Consider the following 20,901-nt stretch of genomic DNA (forward strand, 5'->3'; position numbering starts at 1 on the left):
ACAATTTTAAACACGATTTAATATTCCCACAGCCTAGACAATGTAATTAGGGCTCAGAGATAAGTCCTGCTAAGGCACTCCTAGCAAGACCGCTGGAATATTAGTTCCCTAAATTTAATTCCATGCAACCAGAAGCAAAAAAGAACACTTACTTGTTCATTTAGAGTTTCTGCACTGAAAATGAGATCACCTTGAAGCAAGCCTACTTCCAGCTTCTAGTACACTAACATGTGGCTGCTTACATCCTAAGCTGATTGCTTTCTCAAAGCGATGCCTTAATGTTAGACAGAATTGTTCGTAGCTTACTAGAAACCTAGAAAGGGCATGTGCAACTTTTTGACAGACCCTTATTAAAAGAAAGTGACCCACAGCACCTAGACGACTTTATTTGAAAGGATGCAAAAGTCAACGTTAGAATTAAAATAATTTTATTTCAATGTACATGAACTGAAATAAAACAGAATTATTGTTATTTTTAAACTTAGAGTAATATTGCTGGGCTGGCCCAATCACAAACACTCTCCCACTACAAGGCAGCAAGAGTAACTAGACCCAGTTTATCATTTTTTGGGCCAACTGGATTCCAAGTACTACCGTTAAAGGGTCCTCCAGCACACAGCAAACTCTGTTTCTGAAAACTAAGACAAGTCATCAACACTTCGCCTAGGCAGAAGCTCTAAGTTGTGTTCCAAGGAAGATCTCCCTTGAAAATCCCATCCATTGCTGAAGAAACGGTACACAGCATGCTGCGCTGTATCTAACAGATCAAGGCTTCTCCCGAACGCTTTTCTCTAGCCTACCCTCTTGTACAAAGCATCTGCTGTAAAATTCACACGTTCAAAACCACAGAATCATACAAACCTGCAAACAAGGCTGTGTTCAATATGCTTGTTGCTATGTGCTATTACCCGCTGTATCAGCTTTTACATGCGGCGTACGTAGATGGCAAAAGGGCATTTCTCTTGACCACCGATTTCAGAAGTTATGTCTGTTTTTACAACTTATAGTGCAATATAATTAAAGTTACTCAATGTCATGATATGGCACCATAAGGTAAGCAATCTTCGTTAAAATGCACAATTCCTGCTGCTAATAATTTGCAGTGCTTTTACCAATAACAAGTAATAAGATTAAAGTAAACTGGAAAAGGAACTGATAGAGAAAATTATCAGAAGTGTCTGTTGTTCCTTTAATGAAGAAAACCAGAAAAAAAGGGAATTGTCAGATTCAAGGAAAACGATAGGAAACAGTTCTTCACACAACACACTTAAATTGTGGATTTCTTGCCACATGAGGTGGATGCTAAGAAGATGCAATGAGGACTTCAAAAGATTTCTTTTTATCCAGCAAATGCTTTCAGATACAGAGCTCCCCAAGCCACAGACTGCTCAAAGTACATTCTGGGGAAGCATCGCTATCTGCTCACCCTTTTTTTTTTCCCCTCTCTTCCTTGTGCATCTGCTTTTGGCCACTGAGCCTGGATATTAGGCCGGATGGACCTTTGGTCTGTCTTGGTACAGTTTTTTCTAACAGTTACTTCACAACGCTTCATAAATGTACTCTCAGACAAAGTTCATCATTTGCAACATATTTAGATAGGACTTAGATTGTTGAATTACAAATGACCTCCAAAAGAGGAAAAAAAAATATTTAAGCTTTCTTCTGATATGACCCAGTTGTATAAAACTGTATAGAAAAGTGAACATTATGTGCAGATGTAGTGAAAAAGCAATAAGCTTTATAAAAAACATTCTTAAAAATGTACCAAGCATAAACAAAAGATGATTTACAAATACATTTAACTATTCTAGTCGTCATCAGAATCTGAATCATATTTCTTCCCTCTGATGGTCTTCTTCTCCAACTTTGTAAAGCTTGTTCCAAATTTCTTCTGGTTTTGAAAAGGTGGCTCCATCAGGTTTCCACTAGAGGAAGAGAGTAAGAGGTATCGATTAAAGCCATATTTTTGCAGACAGAAAGCAGCATCTCTGATTACTTGTTCCTCCAAAAAACAAAAAAACCGCACAAAACACTAAGAGAATACAAACTCTACTCCCTAAAGCCACCCTAAGAAGCACTGTGGGATGACTAGCACAGCACATTCTGTGTGTTGCAGAAGGGCCTGGAAAACAACAGCTAAGACAGGAATGTGAGTGTATACAGCACTTGTGATCAGAGCTCTGCAGAAAAAAAATGTCTGAAAGGGCTTTTTGTGGAAAACCCATCACTCTAAGGACAGACATTCATCTTATTAAACAATAAACAGGGAATTACACAGAGGCTTTTTACAACCAAGGAAGAGACAAAAGTACAAAAGAAAATAAACCAGGAAGAGACTGTGGAATAAAAACAGAGTCAAAAATGGGTTTTGTAGCACCAGAAGACACTTTGGTCCATTTCTGCCTAGGCCAGATACAGCGGCGTCCTTATCTGACACTGTGCGCAGCTGGTGGGGCATGGAGGGACCCGCACCTTGTTGCTAAGTGCTGTTCCCCACGTTCACATAAAGCCGGAGGTCCCACATCTCCTACAGCAGGGGTGTGCAAGAGGGGGGTCCCCCACCTCGCTTAGGGTATACGTGCTTTTAACTCACATGACCTGTGAGGGGCTTGCACCTCGATGTCAGAGAGTGAGCAATTAGAACCTTCTGGAATTAGCTACAGAAGGGTGGTGGGAAATTGCTTATTAACACTTTGTGGATAACACGTTGCTGATATTGATCCTAAATACACAGTTCACTGATTGTTAGTTAATAACACGTCAGTAATTAGCCAATATACCACTTGAATCCTGATTTTGCTGAGATGATGTGACCTGAACAGTTCTGAACAGTTTTTTTTCCTCTTAAATATAATATATCCTTTCACCATCTGCTCTCCCACAGACTGAAGGAAACAAAAACAAGCAAAAAAAAAGAAAAAACAACAAAAAATTGTTTCTAGACTCTAAGAAGGAACTCCAGAGAACACATAAATGGATGTGTTCAAGAATGATCTGGGCTGTACAGATATCATGGCTCACTTTGCAAAACCAGGGTACCAAACCGAGGATGTAAAAACAAAACCAAACCAAAACAAAAAACCCAAACAACTCTTTCACTAGGAGCAGAATACACAGTACGATCAGTCAGGTACGAAGTAAAATTATGTAGTGAGCTGATGTACTAAAATTTAACAAATTCAGTGCAGCTTAGTTCAATTTCACTGAATTATTTCTCCCATAAAAGGGTGTTGCTGTTTAGAATAAATATCCAGACTGCCTTTGATTCCGCTGTGTTTGCTCGATACTGAACTGCTAAGTGGGATTACAACTCGTTTTGAATTATAAATTCCCACTTCACTCATCTCAAGTTCAACAGCTCATTAGGTCTTTTCCTTTAAGATTTAACAATGCCTCTTGTCAAAATTTGGGAAATAGCCATTGAAATAAACTACATAAGTATATAAACTATACAGACAAATATAAAATAGAATAAAAATATAAATAAAAAACCAAGGACACTCAAAACAAAAATGAAGACTAACCTAAAAAAGATAAAGATAACATTTAACAAGACTGGAAAGCAAAGCAGAAAGTGCTGTATCATTTTCCAGAAAAATTAGGCTATTGTGACCTTTTGCTGCCTTGTGTACTGAAGTCTTAAATGTGGGCAGTTATAATGATTATCTTGTACTGCCAAAAAATAATTTATTTGCACTTTTTTATACTGTCCATTGGAAAAAAAAGTCATACGCAGTATGGATTAAGATGCCTCTTAAGTACAACCTACAGTTTTCACTTAAGGGGATTAAAATGCTCAAGCTTGACTGTATTGCAAGCGTGACATCTAAGCTGCTGTAGAAAGGCTTACACTAGACACGTGGCTGGGCCAGGCCTTATCAAAGGAGTGTAGCTACCCTAAATACCTCACAGCAGGAACTGTGTTTGTTTTTTATTCCTGTACAAAAAAGATATTATAATGATCGTTATTAACATCTCAGTATGTTGCCAAAGAGATACTCTTTTCTTTCCCTTGCCAAAGTACGCAGAATAAATAACTGGACTGAACTCACTTGGGTCTTAAAGCATATAACATATCAAAGTTACAAACTTTGAGATTCATCTGTCGGCAAGTACCTTCTCCTCGCACTGTATCTGAAAATAAACCAAATCACGAAACAATTACCTGTAATTAATTATGTCTGCACAGCCTAGTCTCCACTCCAAGGTCTCTGTAGTGAAGTCATCCGTGTTACCGAGATCAGTGAAGCCAACAACATAGTCTTGCGATTTTCCATCTTTTATTAGTGCTAAAGTGGGGATTACTTTGATGCGCAGTCTCTCACATAAGAAAGGAGATTTTTCTGCGTTTAATTTCAAGAATTTTGTCTCAACATGTTTTTTTGCCAATACGGTCAAATGCTTGTCCATTATTTGACACCTGTCGAAAGAAACAAAACATATGAAATGTTAGACTCAATAAGCTGAAGAACATGTGCTCTACAGCAAGTTAAAGAAGAACTGTAAAGAGCTATTTCTATCATGTTACTTCCTCAGATATGACCTTTGCAATTAAAAATTTAGTCCCAAGAGAAGCCGTGTTTTGAAGGTAGACAGATTTAACAACTAATAGAATAACGCCCTGGAGCACCTTTAATGCACAATTACACCTTGCATTTCTCTCGTTTCTTCCTAATTACACCACCCATGCACCTGACAGCCTCTCTCATTTCTTGAGGCCTCCATTTATCGATGGAATTTCCCTCTGACTTCTATTCTTCCTGCTTCAGCTCCACTGACTGTGAGCTGGGACAACAACTCTGCAACAAACTTCACAAAAGTACTCTGCACGTTACAGAGCTTTGTATTTTTTTTAGTCACTGCCTCCACAGCTGAGATGCAGTAACTTGCTGCACAGAAGAAATTATTTTCAGAGTGCTTCAATACTGCCATAAGCAAATATTTCACTTTTCTGTTAAAACGTAGTAAGAATGAACATAAAATTATTGTTTCTCAGTTAAGGGACAGTAACATGAGCTGCTCAAAATAATTGTCAGATGGCAGAGATCTGTAGGCTTGTCATCTTTGAGTGGCGTGGCTTAGCTGCACAAACTCTGTGATGTGGCTGTCCTTTAACTAAAAGGGAAGGCTGAGTAGATCAGAAAGCTGGAACGGGCAAGGATGAAAGCAACTTGATACTGCAGTTGGTAAACCTGACACACCAGCTTCAAGCTGAGCTGGTTGTCACCACTACACATTTCACAAAGAACTTTCTCTTAAGTTCCTCCTCCTGTCTGAGTCCACAGGCTTCATTGGTTCAGAAAAACCAAACACCCCAAACCTGTTCTAAGCTAACTATTTGCACAGATATTCTTTCAACTTTGAGTAAAAGCTAGCTGAATACAATTGCTTCAGATATTTTGAATTGTAGAATGGTTTTGGTTGGAAGACCATCTAATTTCAGCCCCCCTGCCATGGGCAGGGGCACCTCCCACCAGACCAGGTTGCTCAAAGCCCCATCCAGCCTGGCCTTGAACACCTCCAGGGATGGGGCATCCACAGCTTCTCTGGGCAGCCTGTGCCAGGGCCTCACCACCCTCTGAGTGAAGAATTTCCTCCTAACATCTAACTTAAATCTCTTCTCTTTCAATTTAAAATTATTACCCCTTGTGCTATCTCTAAATGCCCTGACACAGAGTCCCTCCCCAGCTTTTCTGTAGGCCCCCTTTAGGTACTGGAAGGCCAGTGTAAGATCTCCCAGGAGCCTTTTCTTCTCCAGGCTGAACAGCCCCAGCTCCCTCAGCCTGTCTTCATTCATAACAGAGCAGCTCCAGCCCTCTGATCATCTTCGTGGCCCTTCTCTGGACCCACTCCAACAGCTCCACATCCTTCTTACGTTAGAGGCCCCAGAGCTGAATGCAGTGTTCCAGGTGAGGTCTCACAAGAAAGCTCTCTCAAAAATAAACTCTCTACTTATGAGAGTCAAAAATTTAACTTAGAAGACACATAAGCCTCACTGCATAATCTGGATTTGACCTCTTTCAATTTCTCACATTGAAGCTGTTTCAGTTTATGTTCCGTAAATCAGAGAAAACAACTTGGGAAAAAAAAATAGGACAACCGGCTCCTCCTTCAACAAACAGCTCTATTTTGCAATTGCATTTTAACAGAAGACGTTGAGATAAACCAACCCAGGAATAGCCTACAACCCAGAACTTCTGAAATTCTTCCAAGGAAGTGGGAGATCTTATTTTAGGTTCCTATTTTGAGTCAAGACATAGATCTAGGTCTCTCACACCCTAAAGAAGTGACATAATCACAAAGGTACAGGCCCAAAGGGAAAGAGCTGATTGGTATCCACAAATCCTTTCAAAGTCAAAACGTTGAATATTGAAGATGCCTAGACAGGTTTTTGTTTACATTTTGATTTTTGGTTGCCAGAACTGTCCAGAATATCTCCATCTGGAATAACCAAAGTGATCTTTTTGAAGTTGCTACGGTCACTAAATTTAGAGCTGGCTCCCTCAAGCTAAATCCATAATGAACCACAGCAATCTCTCAAACGCTGTCAAAGAAGTTACGCATTTGTATTCTAATCAACTATGCAAGAGGGTTTTAATCCTTGTCAAATTATGTCAACTTTAGCTGGAATCATACAAATCTTTCAGAGGGAAGCAAGAATTGGAAAAAAGAAAATCAAGGAATTTGCATGCTTCTAAAAATCTGTATTTCCCTTTCAGATTTGAAAAAAGGTGTTTTTTGTAGACATCTATAAACAAAAGGTTTCTTGAACATAGCTTATTTACCATACCTGAAAGTTGTATCTCTATAGAAATGGCAAACCACATTTTTACTTTCTTTGACTTCTTGGAAAAAGTCTCTCTCACTTGGGATTTCTCTGTACTCCCCATGTCCTTTTGAAAGCCACTCCTTACGGAAAAGGAAAGGAAATAATTAGTATTTAGTTAGTTAGTCCTGCATCTGTCATGCCAGCTCTACAGCTTTTAAGAAAAAAAGGGAGGGGGCTTCAGTGAAAACCCATTTCATACAGTAATAGTTAGAAACAAATTAGGCAAAGGTCTCTAGGCCAGACAATACTTCTAAGGTTGCTTCTTTCTCAATAGCAGGCAGGTGGCTGAGCACCTTTCTTGTTTGCAAATACAAGTTTTGTACAGAGTTGCTGACATTTCTGCAGCGCAGCTTCCCGGTAAGATTAGACTAGTTCAAAGAGAAAACTGAAAACAAAGTTGTCAGAATTTGAAAACTATAGACCTACAACTTGTGCCACTCTAAAATGTTTTTGCACCCTAAAAGAACTTGTCTAAAACTGATTCAAGTTATAACAGCTATTATTTCTTTTCTTTCTCTTTATAAAAAAATAGGGAGAAATAAGCCTACAAAAACATGATGCTTACCTACTGAATACAGACTGAAAGTATCTTACTAAGAGCCAGGCTTCCAGAAAATCTGACAACACAAGCATGCATACCCGTTACTCACAAAGGGAAGGGAGAAACAGAAATTCACGAGCTAACGTTTACAGGCAATTTCAAACCTGCTCAACTAAATGTGCAAATACAGTTTGGGAAAAGATGAGCTCCTAGATTTTCAAGACGTGCAGTTAAGAAAAAAAAAGCAACGATACAGAAAATTATACTGTATTAAAACACATACAGACTAAGCTAAATGATTAAGAGGGAAGCATGACAAAAACATGACGAGAACATGACATTTCAGCTTTCAATGCAAAAAACCCACCATTCTTGATCTTGCAGTTGTGTGTTAGAGATAAAAAAAAAAGGGGGGGGGGAGCTCCTAGCAAATCAAAAATTTCCTGTAGACTAAATTACAACAGAACAAAGCATTTCCTGAACATTTTAACATGAACGTTGGCAGAAATTACATGAAGAACTTATAATGATGCAAATCACGCACTGACTTATGCTTCAACAGTGGATAAGTTAATTTTCCTGCACATTGTTATTCCAGAAGAGCGTGGGGCATCTTCCTCCTTTTACAGAGCAGTATCCTACTTCAAATTTGAAAATGCACGGGAACAATGAGGTGAAATCAACTAGCATGAAGATTTTTTTACATGAGAACTAACATATTAACACCTAGAGAACGTCCAAGCGCTACGACTTTTGAGAAAGGACAACACTGGAGCCAAATATGAACTGAACCTCCGAAGACATGCAAGCAGTGTGACACCTTCTCTACTTCCATCTTTAGAGAATCAAAGCAAATAACTCTGCCTCTCCTGCAGCATCCCAACCACGCAGCAACATTTTACTGCGTTCCCATTCGAAAGCACGGCATTAGCCACCACAGCCAAAACATCTCCTTTCAACCCAGTCACCTCCCTCTTGTCCCTATTTCTTTGTTTAGATTTGCATGAAGTTAAGAAACCTATGGCTTCCCTATTTAGAATTTAGCTCTCACACCATATGTTACCAAAGCTTTCTTTTCAGGAAGAACCATCTATGCTCGAGGAGACTTTTGGGGGAGCATGAGGACTACAATTTAGCCAGATATACCAGGAACCAAAGCAGAATTGCTCTCTGCAAGAAAAAATAACCAGTCATACACAGCCAACATTTCATTGGAGTAGAAGAGTGGGACAAAGTTCCACCCTAGATCAATAAAAGACCCTGAATCTTTCTTCCGCAAAATACCTTAGAAAAGAACAGGCACCACCTACATGCCTTAACTAAGATTCTCCAGAATTCAGAAGTATAAGGTACCAAAAAGGCTTACGATTCGGCTGTCTGTGAGGCTTATGATTTCAGATGACAACATTCAGTGAATAAAAACACACTGAAATCTCTGTATTAGACTCTTGTCCTGTCCTTTATGTAAGATAATCACAGAGCTTCCTTTCTCCTGCTGAAAACCACAAAGCAAGCACACATGGACAGAGATCTGCTTTCCTGAATAGCTTAAAATTAACAAGTACAGAAAGGTGAAGAAAGAGAAGAAAACACTTAGGTCACATGTACAGTTCCCCTAGGATTTCCAAAAACTGTTATGTTTTGCACATCAGGAGTCTATATTAGTAGAAGACTTACCTGTTTCTGCTGCTTGGCCTTTTTCAGTGCTTCAAGCCTCCTTTGTTTAAGGCGTTCCAATTCATCTTCATCCATTTGGTCCAGCTTCTGCATTTCAGCATCCAGATGTTCTTCTACTACCTTGGTGGTCTGAAGTATTTCATTCTCCAGAACTTTCTGGAGAATTTCAACAGACGTATCAGCAGCCATCTTTAAGCGTAAAGCGATCCTTTGAGATCTGTGAAAAGAGCAATACACAGAATTTACGTGTAAAGACTTTTTAATTTAAAGCCTGATCTCTCTTACATGCATTGTACAGAAGCAAAATGCAATGCTGTTTAAAAGATTGCAGCACATGGATATGTTCGGTATCGAAACCCCCTTCAGAGTACCAACAAGGACTCCAGTCAGGTCCTATTCTCTCCACCCCAGGGCCAGGTACCGACAGTGCACAGGAACCTGGAATCACTAATCCATATAAAGAAGTAAAATTAACAAGTTCCAAAGGAACAGACATCCTGAGCCACATCTCTGTACCTTTAATTAATACTGGGAAACTAAAAGATTCAGTCAGAAAGCTCCATCCTTCTGGGAGAAAGAGATGTCTTAGAATTAAATCTAAGCAGTGTTCAGCATATGTTTTCACTAGTTTAAATGCATTAAATACCTGATGTGTATTAACATATTTGAATTAATGCTCCTCTCTCCTTTGCTAAAAGGAAGGGTACTCAACAGCAATCGCCTTAGGCAAACACGCTGCTTCAATTAATACAAGAAGACTGCAATTGCAAGCACCACCTTATGGCAGCCAGGGAAAGGATTTAAAAAACCCCAAAAGCCACTACCTAATTGCTTTGTGAAGAAATGCAGCTAAAATCATTTCCTCTAAAACTCCCCCGTCCAAATGCTTCAAAAGGCAGAAAATATCGAGGCTGGGGGTGCTCGAAGAGCTGGGAGAACAAAACTGATTGTTCTCCTGAATAATTTTTCACGTTACACTACAAAAAACTGTCAATGTAATGAGTGACAGCTTTACAATGGAAACACAAGGACAGTGCACAACGACCCTAATCGGATTCTTTAGCTGCTGGCCACTGATTTGATGCACCAGATTTGGGTTCTAGAATACTCTCAGCAATATTTTAAAATAGCCAAACTACCAGAACCATTGACTTTGTAAACACCTTACACAGAGAGGCAAGAACCCATTTTAAGTCGTGATGGGCAGGGTACCAACACCATGGCAGTACTCCAAGTTTAATGCAATATCAGCAGCATTGCATTAATGCCCCACTCCAAACACACCACAGGCAGACCTGCTCTGGTCTGCAGCACCTTATCTCGGGTCTCTGTTAGCATTTCCTTTGTCTTTCTTGTATTTTTAAAGAATAGAAGGATAGTAAAAAAACTTACCGGCACGGCTCACAGTCCACTAGGTCTTCAGGAAAGGCACGAACACTGCTGGGACGGGGTTAGGAAGGCGTATCCTGAAACAAGCAGCAAGGAAAAAGGGAAATCAGACCCTCCAGTCTCCACTACGGCCTGAGAGCTCCCGGCTCTCCCAGCCGCGCCACCGGGGCGGTGACCCCCGCTCCTCCCACAACACCCACACCGCCGCCGGGCCCCGTCCCGACCCTCCCAAGGCGCAGCCGCCCACCCCGGAGCCCCCCCGGATCCCCTACAGGGGGGCGGCGGGGCCGGTACCGGCGCAGGCGCCGCAGGGCCGTGACGAACAACGGCTGCCCACGGGGGGCGCGGCCCCTTAGCCCCAAATAGCTCCCTGCCGGCCCCATGAGTGGCTTTTTTGCCCTCCCCAGCTCCCACCGCCCCTCACCTCAGTGCCAGAGCCGCCACCGCCCCGCCTCACCTCAGCCGCGCCGGTCGCGCCCTGCCAGAGTCTCGCGAGAGCCAGCGAGGGGCGGGACAATCCCCCCTCCCCGCACTGCCATTGGTCGAGGCGGCTGCCGCTCCTGCCGAGGGCGGCCAGCGCGCGTGCGCGGCGCTTCGTGAGGTGGGCGGCGGCGGCGGCCGTCGGGCGCGTGCGGTGGCCGTTGGGCGGCCGTTAACGGCCGCGGCGGGGTGTGAGGGGGGGCCCCCCGCTGCCGCGCGCGGCCCTTCCCCGGGGCAGGGTGTGTGGAGCGGCCCCGAGGTAAGGGTGGCCGCGTGGGCCGCGGCTGCGGAAGAGCGGCGGGTGTGTGAGAAACGGGGGTATTAAAAATGATTAAAAAAATAATAATTAAAAAAAAAAAAAAGTTTTGTGCTTTTTTTTTTATTGTTTCCTGGAAATCCGCGCGGTGCGGCGGGGAGATAAGCTCCCCGGCGGCTGGGGCTGATAAGAGAGGGGATGGTAAGGGCGGGGCGGGGGCGGCGGGGCTGGGAGGGCGGCAATAAATAAATAAATAAATAAAATAATAAATATAATAATAATAATAATAAAATAATAAAAAATGAAAGATTCCTGCGCCTGGCTAGCGGCTCCCGGGACGCACCACACGGCTCGCCCCGGCTTCTATTCCCACCTGCCCGGCCGCCGAGCGCCGCCACCTCCAGCAGCAGCGGTACCGGCACCGGTTGCGTCTCGCCCTCCGAGCGGCGGGCGGCGCTGCGAGGCGGCGGGGCCGCGTCGGCGCGGGGCAGGCCGGGACGGGGCCGGAGGCCGAGGCGGGGCGGGGCGGGCGGCTCGCCGTATGCACGGGGCTGCGGGCGGGCGCGGGCGGCCGGCGGCGCTGAGGCGGGCGACGAGCGACGAGCGGGGGCGGCCGCCGCCATGGGCAAGAAGCAGAAGAACAAGAGCGAGGACGGGTAAGGCGGCGGCGGCGGCGGCGAGGCTCTCTTCTTTTCCTTCTCCCCCCCCCCCCCCGCTGGTCCCTCCCCGGGAACGTGACAGCGCCGGTGCGGCGGCGCTGAGTCAGGCCCCGGCCGCGGCCTCGTGGCGGTGGGGGGGGCCGTTGGGGCCGTTGGGGCCGTTGGTGGAGCCGGCCCCGGGTGCCCGGCTGAGGTGCGGTGAGAGCCGCCCTTCCGCGCTCGGGTGCGGGTCCTCGCGGGGAACGCCTCGTCGGTGAGGTGGCTTTTAAAGGGAGGTGGAGGTGGTTGTTTGTAGCCGTACGGAGCGGCCACCGGCTAATGGCAGGCGTCTGCACGTTCTCGGGAGACAGAGTGCTGGTGCTTGTCGGTGTAAAGCTATAATGACAAGTCTGCAGTCAGGTTGGAGAGTGCTTTTCAGTAATACTGGCAAGGAAGCAAAATGAAATCTGTCCCAAAGCGTTCACTAAACAGAAACCATGCAGATCTTTCTCCTTACCCCGTCTGCCCAGCCTGTATACCCTTCTTGAGTCACTAAATGCTCCTTTTTTTGAAAGTACCCCTATCAAATCTATTTCCCAAACTGTCACTTTGTGACGCTCATGCCCTCTACCTTTTCTGATTGAAATATGGCTGCGTTATTTTATTTTCACAATCTGTGTGTTCTCCTTTCCTGTCTGATAGTTTTTGACTCCCTCCATGCCTGTTCTATTAAGACGTTACGGAAGTTGTTATCTTAAGGTTGTTCACCTTTAGGTTAGACTGTACACTTCTTTCTTTCCTGATACTTTCTGGGTAATATGAGTATTTTGTTAGTAAAGATTTACCTTGTCTAACTATTTTTTCCTCACACCTTTCGCCGCACCATGCAGGCTGTTTTGTAGTGTCTGTCATCATCCTGTTTCCTGGGCTGTGTTTCACAGGTATGCCTCGGGAGCAGCTCTGGTGAGGAGATGAGTCAAGTGTCACTTGGGAAGGAAGAAGGAGGGGTTGGATTTTTGTGCTCTGCAGGAGGGTTGGCCTCGTGCTCTTTGTACCTGCTGCAGTAGATGCCAGAACCATTAGGGTTGGAAGAGACCTCCAAGACCATCTGGTCCAACCATCCCCCTACCACCAATGTCACCACTACACCATGTCCCTAAGCACCACGTCCAACCTTTCCTTGAACACCCCCAGGGACGGTGACTCCACCACCTCCCTGGGCAACCCGTGCCAGTGCCTGACTGCTCTTTCTGAGAAGAAATGTCTCCTCATTTCCAACCTGAACCTCCCCTGGCACAACTTGAGGCCCTTCCCTCTAGTCCCATCCCTAGTTACCTGTGAGAAGAGGCCGACCCCCAGCTCCCCACACCTTCCTTTCAGGTAGTTGGAGAGAGCAGTGAGGTCTCCCCTGAGCCTCCTCTTCTCCAGACTAAACAACGCCAGCTCCCTCAGCCGCTCCTCACAGGACTTGTGCTCCAGAATCACGCAGAAGCCTTTGGGTACTGAAGCGCTGCTCTCCTGGGCCCTTCCAGTGGTAGTGGTGGGTGTGTGGGAGAGACTCGGAGAGCCTTAGTGCCCACCAGCTGCCTTGTTCTCTTCCGTGTGTCTGTAAATTACCAGGCTCAGGCCTCTGTTGGACGCTGTGTGCAAAATCTCATTTATGGCTAAAAGAAGGAAGCTTAAAAGAGAAGCCAAAAGCTGATTGTTAGAATAACTGAAATCTGATTGTTACAGAAAAAGAAGGAACAACGATGCAGTTAAAATAGCTTACCATCTCATTGCCGCTCCAAGCCCTAAGCGCGGTGGTTTCATCCTGGGGGTGGTGAGCTTTTGTGGCGAGTTGTCAGCATCAGGTGTCCTTCACGAGGAACGATACGAGTGTTCGTGTTGATGGTTTTGTCTTCCTCACCGTAGGAACCACATGAGATCATTTTTATATGCCTGCTAACATGCTTTTATGCCTTTGCTCTTGGTCTGCAGCTGCCTGCTATATCCAAACACCTGAAAGGTGGCCTATATTTAATACGATTTCTTTGTTCTGTTTACTACCCTTAAACCCTTTTTGTCCAGGTCCCTGTTTCTTTTAGCTGACCTTGGAGAGCTGTGGGGTGTCCAGTGCCGTGCCCTGTACGAGGCATCTGTTTATGTCCTGTGCCTGCGTCTCCACCTCTCAATGCGTCTGCTTTCATACCAGGCCTGTATTTCTCTGTGCTACAACGTTGTGTTAGGGTTGGGAATACCTCATTCTGCAAGGGTAACTGCTTGCCACCGCTCTCTGTGTGAAGCTGTGGTTGCGGCATGCCAGGGTAAACAGCAGTGAAGCCCAATTAGGCACGGACACCTGGTCAGTTAGAAAGATTGCTGTCACAGCTAAATCAAGCAAAAGTTACAGGCAGGTTAGGAGAAGTTCAGCCAAGGCAAGCTTGACAAGCTGTAGTCTTGAGGCCTTGCAAACGCAGCACAGCTCACGAACTGCTACTGGAGTGGCAATACCACGTTACGGGGCTGCACAGTTACGTGGCAGAGCGAGGGGTAAGCTGGGGGATTGGCTTGGACAAGGCTTGGACACCCCCAGTCCATCTCTCTTCTGTTCCAATAAAGTGAGGGAGGAATGGCTGCCTGGAATCCACGGCTTCCAGTCAGTTTTGTTTCCCACATACTCAATTCTGCGCTATGCCGAGTTGTCCGTTTCCTTCTTCTTTTCCTCTTTTGTTCCCTGACAACTGCGTTTTAGATGCAGTCCCTTACGTCCCTTCTGGCTGCCTCTGAGAGCACGCAGCAGCTCAAGGGCACAACTTGCAGCGCAGAGGAAGCACGTGGGAAGATGCAGGTGTATGTCGGTGTTGCGAATATTGGTTTGGGCACTGGTGTGGCAGAAAGGAGATTTTCTGCTTTTCTCCTGACATCCTGAGGCAAGTTACAGAAAGTACCAGTCATCTTTGCTCTGCTCTCTTCCTCTTTTCCCCTTTCACCCCCACAGCTTTGACTTAGGTTGAGTAGTTTCCCCCTCCTGTATTTCTGCTGAGTACAGCAGAGGCCGTGCTGATTAGTAATGAATTATGTCCAGGTAAATGAGGCTGAGGAAGAATTTTGGCGTGGGAGCCGGCTGTAAGTACACAAGGACAAGTCCCTGAGGGAGGCGATAGCTGCAGTGAGCAGGGCAGGAATGGGAATGTGGGATCCCTGCCTGTTACGAACGCACGCTGCTGTCCGAACAAGTACACCTTCAAACCTGTTTCTGCTCTACCAACACCTCTGTTATGCTCCTGTGGAGTTTATTATTGCCTCCTGCCACGGGGTTGATGTGCGTGGGTCCGTGAGTGAAGAATGTATTTAAGTAGGGTGGTCAGGCGGCGTGTTAGGGGTGCTTTGTAAAGGTGAAGAGTGTCTCGGGTCGTAAATCGCTCCTGGGCCATATGGAAGCTGCCTTAGTGGCTTCCTCTTTGGAACCCGTGCGGTTGTGTTGATCGCTCGCTTTCAGATGAAACCTCCTAGCAAAGCTGTCAATAAGAATACAAGACATGTGATCATCCAGACACCCCTAATGGAAGTGTGGGTGTTTTGATGTGTAATCTGGCACCTCCCGGGAGCGATGTGCTCTGCTTTGGTTTTTGGATAGGGCTGCGATGGCAGAAGGTATGTCAAGGTTCTCCCTTGCTGTTTTTGTGAGTTTAGTATAGGATTTTTTTTTTTTTAAATGTGTGGGAAGAAGGGCTGTTTTAAACTGCAGAACTGTGTGCTTTGAATTCAAGCCTCACACTGCTGCTGTAGATTTTTCGAGTAAATGTTCTATAAGCAGTAAGCTACAAATAATTTCTTGCCTGGAATCTGAATCTTTCCCCTTGTAGTTCTTAGCTTTTCATATGCATTTTCCTCCTCTTCTCCCAGCTTAGTCCTCTTTTTCTTCTCTTCTTCGTAGTTTTCTTTAGCTTCCAATACGTAATCTTTAGGTGTGTTTGTACCTGTGCCCTTTGATATTGTGAGCTGGTGCCTGGGCATACCGCTCTGATCATTCATGCATATTGCTTTAGAAGTTACAGGTGCCAGCTGTGATTCTGCAGCCAAGAATGAACACTGCTGCTAAAATAAGACTTACAGTGCTGCTGCTGCTGCTATATATTGCTTCCTATTCTGCAAATTAAATTGCTGGCACCGTCTATTAATCATTCTGCTTGGCCCTTTCTTGTTAGTGTATTAAATGAAATCTTTTAGCTGTTGCCTTGGAAAGTTCAGTGAAGGCTCCAAAGCCTGCAAACACCTGTAGTTTAGAAACATTCTGTACCCCAGAAAATTTACAGTAACCGTCCCTGTCTGCTTCTCGAGAAGAGTTCCACAACAAAGCTTCTCCAACAGCTGATAAACCCTCGAGATCCCTGTTTTGCACATCTCATCTGGGAGCTGTCGGGATTGTGTACTGAAAGATGGAGTACAACAATGCAAAATAACTCCTCCATTACAGAAATGTATTGGCCTGTTCTACTCAAAAGTATATTTATGTACTCCCCAAAGCTATGTTTTTTAACATAAGCATTGCGTATTGGTAAGAAAACTGTTTTTATACATTTTGTTGGATTTTTTTTTGAAAGCAAAGCATCGTATCACTGCATAAACACTGTAAGGATCTGCAAATATTTGCAGTAATGCCAGCATAAACCAAAAAGCACTACCTCTGGAAAACCTCACTCAGAATAAAGGGCTTTATGGTAAGTTAAACTTTGCTGCTGTTGTTGACACTTGTGCTGTCCAGCCAGACAAGCTGACAGCTCTGCATACTTCTGCCAGTTTTAATTGCATTAGCACTGTCCTGTTTTTCTGACTCTGGGCTCGCGTGTGTTGCCATATGTTGGTTCTGTGCTGTTCGTCGCTCAGAAGCTGCCTGGGACTCAGTGGTGTAGCTCTGGATGAAACCTCCAGTTCAATAACTTTTAATACTTGCATGATATTCCTTTTTTTCATTTCTTTGCCAAAAAATAAAGTCCCCTGGACTATGAGGAAATCATTCTGCACACGGACTGTGTGCACACGTAATCAATTCAGTCACTAAGCTTGACTTGCTTAAAAAAAAAAAGTGCGGTGCAGCCTGGTGTGTGTTCTGGTCTGAAAGCAGTTGGTATCTCACAGCTGATGCGTGTTTTGATCCCGGTGCTTGCAGCACTGATGACTTATTCTTCTTACGTGTCGTTTTTAATTTTTTTTTACAGTAGTCTGGAAATTTTAAACATGAATGTGCTATTTTAATGCTGAAATGCGTTCCTTTAGGTGCACACTGCTAGATGAAGTATGGGTTTAGTTGTAGTTAATGTAGGTGGATATCCTTTGCTTCTCAGGATTACAGACTATCTAAAGTGTGTTTCATGAAGTGGCTTAAATTGTATAAAAATCAAAACACATCACAAAAATACCATGAGAAATACATGGAAGCTATGAAGCAGTGGACTTGGAGGTCATTTTTGTCATGTGTGCTTTTTCTAAACAAATAAAGCCAGAAACTAATCTTTCAGGGGCAACTGAATGATACTTCTGTACGTAGTGTTTCATATTCCATGCTTTTAGGCTTTTAGCCACCTTGGGTGCTAAACACTTAAACTGAGCCTTGAAGAACTGCTTTTTTTTTTTTTTTTTCTCCCAGAGCTCTTGTGCTGTCAACTACTGGCTACAACAGAAGCTTGAAGTTCCTGAAGTTTTGCTATATCTTTGTTTAAGTGGGAATTTTAGGTTGTGGTGAGGGGTATTTTTGTCTAGGGTATGTAAAGGAAACTTTCTTGTCTGTTGTGATTTTTTTTTTTTTTTCCTCCCCTCCCTAGAATCTCTTGGGGTTAAGGGTTACCTTTTCTGTGCCTTTTTCAGAAGGTTTGGCTTAGCTGATAGTTATTCCTGCCTTCTTCCGTGGCCAAACTTGAAAGAGAAGGCATGACTTAAATTTTATAAAACGACATCATTATCTTGAGAGCCTGAGTAAAAACCAATTGCCCTTTTAGTCAGGTTTTACTTCCTTGCTGCCTCATGTAATTAGGTAGCTTCCCCAGCTTCCTTCATCTTCCTGGGGAAAATAGGGAGGTGCAGTTCTGCATCACGCTTGACTGAGTCGACCTGTCAGCTGTCCCAGGCCTCGTGGTTTTGCTCCTGCTGTCCCCGGCTGCGTGCTGTAACCACTGTATTGGATCCGCTGCTGTGATGCCATCAAAAATTGACCGGCTAAAAGAGTGCTTTCTGCGAGAAGCTGCGGCCGCAGGGTTGCCTGAGCTGGTGAGGGGAAAGCCTGGCTGGGAACTGGGAAGGCAGTCACTTCGCCTTGCCCTACCCTACCCCATCGTTTGGGAAAAGGCAAGGAGCGGGTGGCCTCTTCTGGGGCCGTGGTTTTCTTATCTCTGACAGTGGGTTGCATTGCTGGTGCTCACGTGGATACCCCTCACTTCATGGCCAGAGGAAGGAGTGCAGCTCGTTCTTTCCCAATATTCAGTCTCCGGCATATGTAATCAAAATGCTTTCAGCAGGAGAAACCAGATGGCTTCTTCCAGCCTATAAGTTTGTATTGTTCATTTATTCGGTGGGAGGTAAGAAAGAGAAAAAAGCACTAACTTAGTTTTCATGTTTTGAATAGCTGAGGCAGCAAGTGCTTGTATTTTCAATTTCATAAACCACTTGGAGAACAAAGTTGGTGGTTTTGAACAGTTCCAAAGTGCTTTATGTCATGGAGCATTTTAAACCAGTTACTCTCAGAAAACCTTTTTTTGAAGAGAAAATGCCTACGTACCTTAACACCTATGAGTTAAAACATCTACAGATACGCCATTCAGCCCGTGTAACTTGCTAATTTTGTTACGAGCTGATCAGCTTGTATTTAGAAATACATCCTTATTACTGGGCTTAGCGACCCACATGTACAGAGGATGGGTAAGGTGCTTTAGGGGGGTAATGATAAAGACCTGGTTAAAGATACCATTTTCATTTGGTCTCACAATAATGCAAAGCCAAACAGATGGCTCAGCTTCTTTCAGCCTTTTTGAAGTTCAGGTTGTTTTTTTTTAAGCAAAAGCAAACGACTTAATGACAGTGACGTTCCTTTGAAGTTGGCTAGGAGAGCTGGTGTCATGCAAATGATGAAATATCTCCAAAGTGGCCTCAGCAAAAATGAGCCCTCTGATTATGCAGGAATGTGGGCAGTGAGTTCGCAGCAGTGATGCAACTTTCTTGCTGTGTCAACTTTCTGTCTCTTCTGCCCCATGCGCATGAATGCTTTTTTTAGTCTGTTTTTAATTGTACAGCTTTTTCTGACGTTTGAACTTCTTTACAGAGCCAGTTTGAAAGCAACCCTGATTAAAATGTTGTAACATAATTTTACTTATTATCTCAGTTTTAAAGTGCAGGCAAACTTTTGTGTTGCTCTGTGTAGTACTTGTACTCTTTGTACGAAAGTAGAAAAAGTACTTGTAATCTTTGGGTCTGCATGTACTTTTTTGTTTTGGCAGGAGAGTATTCTCTCTCTGACTTTGCAAAGCTGGCTGTTGGATTTCCAGTAGTTAAAGGCTCGTTCTCATCCCAAGCTAAATTCTCCTGTTTCTTTTTTGAGCTTAATTTAACTAATTTCAATGGAGTGAAATTGATATAAATGAGGGCAGCTCGGCTCCTTTGTATGCTGCTAATTAATCCCATTGCTCCACTCTTTCAGTTCATGCATGGATTAATAGTTTTCTTTTCTCTTTCTCTTCCCGCTGCCTAGTCGGGATGCCATCCCTGCCTCAGAGGCACACGGTGCCTGTTTCTAATGAAGTTCTGCTCTGTGTTGGGGACATGCATTGCAGGTGCTATTATAGGTGTGCGCAGTCATAATTGGGGAAGATCTTAGGAAAGAGCACAAAACAACCATGCGTGTTTGCTGGTGGTCTTGCTGATCTGTTATCAGATTCCCTATGAAATGCTGCTGGTGTTTTACCCATGCAGAAAGCCGGAGGAGCTTGTTTGGTGAGGAAAGGGAGTCACACGTTTGGGCTGCAGAAGTTCACTGAGCAAAGTAAAATGCAAGGTGTACTGATCTTATTTCGATGGCTGTAGTCCTGTCTTCCCCACGTTTGGCCTTGTTTTCTGGGGCAGTGCTCAGGAAGGAAGCCTTTGAAGTTTCTATTGCCCAGTTTTCTGTTTGTCAAGCTGCAAAAATCGCTTGAATATATTAACTATGGCAGTACTTGGAGTCACTTTTTAACTTGTCAGGGAAGAGATGAGCGATAATTAAAATACTTGTAACTGTTCTGAAGTACTTCATTAGAAAACTACTACGTTTTTATCATATTTGAGAGATTTAAGTTAAATCTTATCCTGTGGCATGACAACTTCTGGTGAGATTTGAGTTAATTAACCCCTGTAATCTCCTAGACTGCAAAAGAAAAGGCAAAACTTCAAACTTTCTAGCTGCTGCAAAAATCAGTCTCTAATTGTATGCACGAGTTGGAAGCAAAAAGGCAAAGAATCCCCTTAAAAGACTAAAGCAAACCAGGGTGTATGGAAAGTAAGATTAACATAAGCCTGGACATCCATAAATCATACTTTGTGTTAGGGTGAACTCTGGCGTCACAATGTCTTCCATGGGGAATTTCTAGGTTCTAACTGTTGCAAGCCATTGCATCAGAAAAAAAAAAAAAAAAAACCAACCTTTTCCAAGCCCACGATTGTTCCTCATGTTAAACTGAAAAAACAAAGCACACACAACAAACCAACCAACCAACACCTTAAGGTACTTGCTATTTTGGTATTTTTCGTCAGATGTTGTAATAGCTGAGGTTGTGTGTTTTTCTTTTTAACTGGGGTTGTAGTCTTAAATGTTGATTCCTTGGTGTACAAGCAAAAGAAGTAGTGGGATGGTCTTTTACAGACCGTATGCATATCAGTCACAGGGACTTTCTGCTTTTCTGACTCAATACCTTGCAACTGCTTGGGATGTTATAAGTAGGAGAGCTACTGGCCATCTTTGTACATCTGACTGAGCAGAGGTAGGTGACAGCTCTTCATTTATTCCCAGCTCTGTTTTAATCTCCACACTGCAAATGTTTCATACTTTCTCTTATAGGCAGATTTTGGTGCTGTAGCTTTGTCATTT

At 43.9% G+C, this 20,901-nt stretch overlaps 2 protein-coding genes across 4 annotated transcripts in view; one reads left to right on the forward strand and one right to left on the reverse strand.

Annotated features, from left to right (window-relative positions):
• Nucleotides 1–411: 411 nt before the first annotated feature.
• Nucleotides 412–11,223, reverse strand: TXNDC9 (thioredoxin domain containing 9). 2 transcript variants are annotated; one of them, XM_035558027.1, is made up of 6 exons: nt 10,894–11,223; nt 10,440–10,513; nt 9,048–9,264; nt 6,791–6,909; nt 4,166–4,420; nt 412–1,925 (listed from the first exon to the last, which is right to left on the reverse strand). In XM_035558027.1, exons 3-6 carry the CDS (start codon nt 9,234–9,236, stop codon nt 1,808–1,810), a joined length of 681 nt encoding a protein of 226 aa, XP_035413920.1. In that variant the 5' UTR covers nt 9,237–9,264; nt 10,440–10,513; nt 10,894–11,223; the 3' UTR covers nt 412–1,807. The 2 variants fall into 2 exon arrangements, with proteins under 2 accessions (XP_035413920.1, XP_035413918.1); XM_035558025.1 differs by having other exon boundaries at nt 10,861–11,215.
• Nucleotides 11,224–11,664: 441 nt separating this feature from the next.
• EIF5B (eukaryotic translation initiation factor 5B) overlaps nt 11,665–20,901 on the forward strand; it is a 34,610-nt gene continuing 25,373 nt past the window's right edge. The window contains exon 1 of one of the 2 annotated variants that reach the window (XM_035558024.2): nt 11,665–11,828. In XM_035558024.2, coding sequence (XP_035413917.1) covers nt 11,794–11,828 — 35 coding nt within the window. In that variant the 5' untranslated portion in view covers nt 11,665–11,793. Of the gene's footprint in view, nt 11,829–20,707; nt 20,795–20,901 lie in introns of those variants that run through there. The other variant, XM_050713600.1, reaches the window with a different exon arrangement.

The sequence above is a fragment of the Cygnus atratus genome, chromosome 1, assembly GCF_013377495.2.
Source record: "Cygnus atratus isolate AKBS03 ecotype Queensland, Australia chromosome 1, CAtr_DNAZoo_HiC_assembly, whole genome shotgun sequence".
In the NCBI taxonomy this organism is placed as follows: domain Eukaryota; kingdom Metazoa; phylum Chordata; class Aves; order Anseriformes; family Anatidae; genus Cygnus; species Cygnus atratus.

Bases quoted from the DNA above. Each gene is read 5' to 3' on its own strand.
- TXNDC9 (XM_035558027.1), bottom strand. From the start codon at position 9,236: ATGGCTGCTGATACGTCTGTTGAAATTCTCCAGAAAGTTCTGGAGAAT. The intron at 6,910-9,047 runs GTAAGTCTTCTA...CTTTTCCGTAAG, and splicing joins AGGCCAAGCAGCAGAAACAG to GAGTGGCTTTCAAAAGGACA. The intron at 4,421-6,790 runs GTATGGTAAATA...TTCTTTCGACAG, and splicing joins TATAGAGATACAACTTTCAG to GTGTCAAATAATGGACAAGC.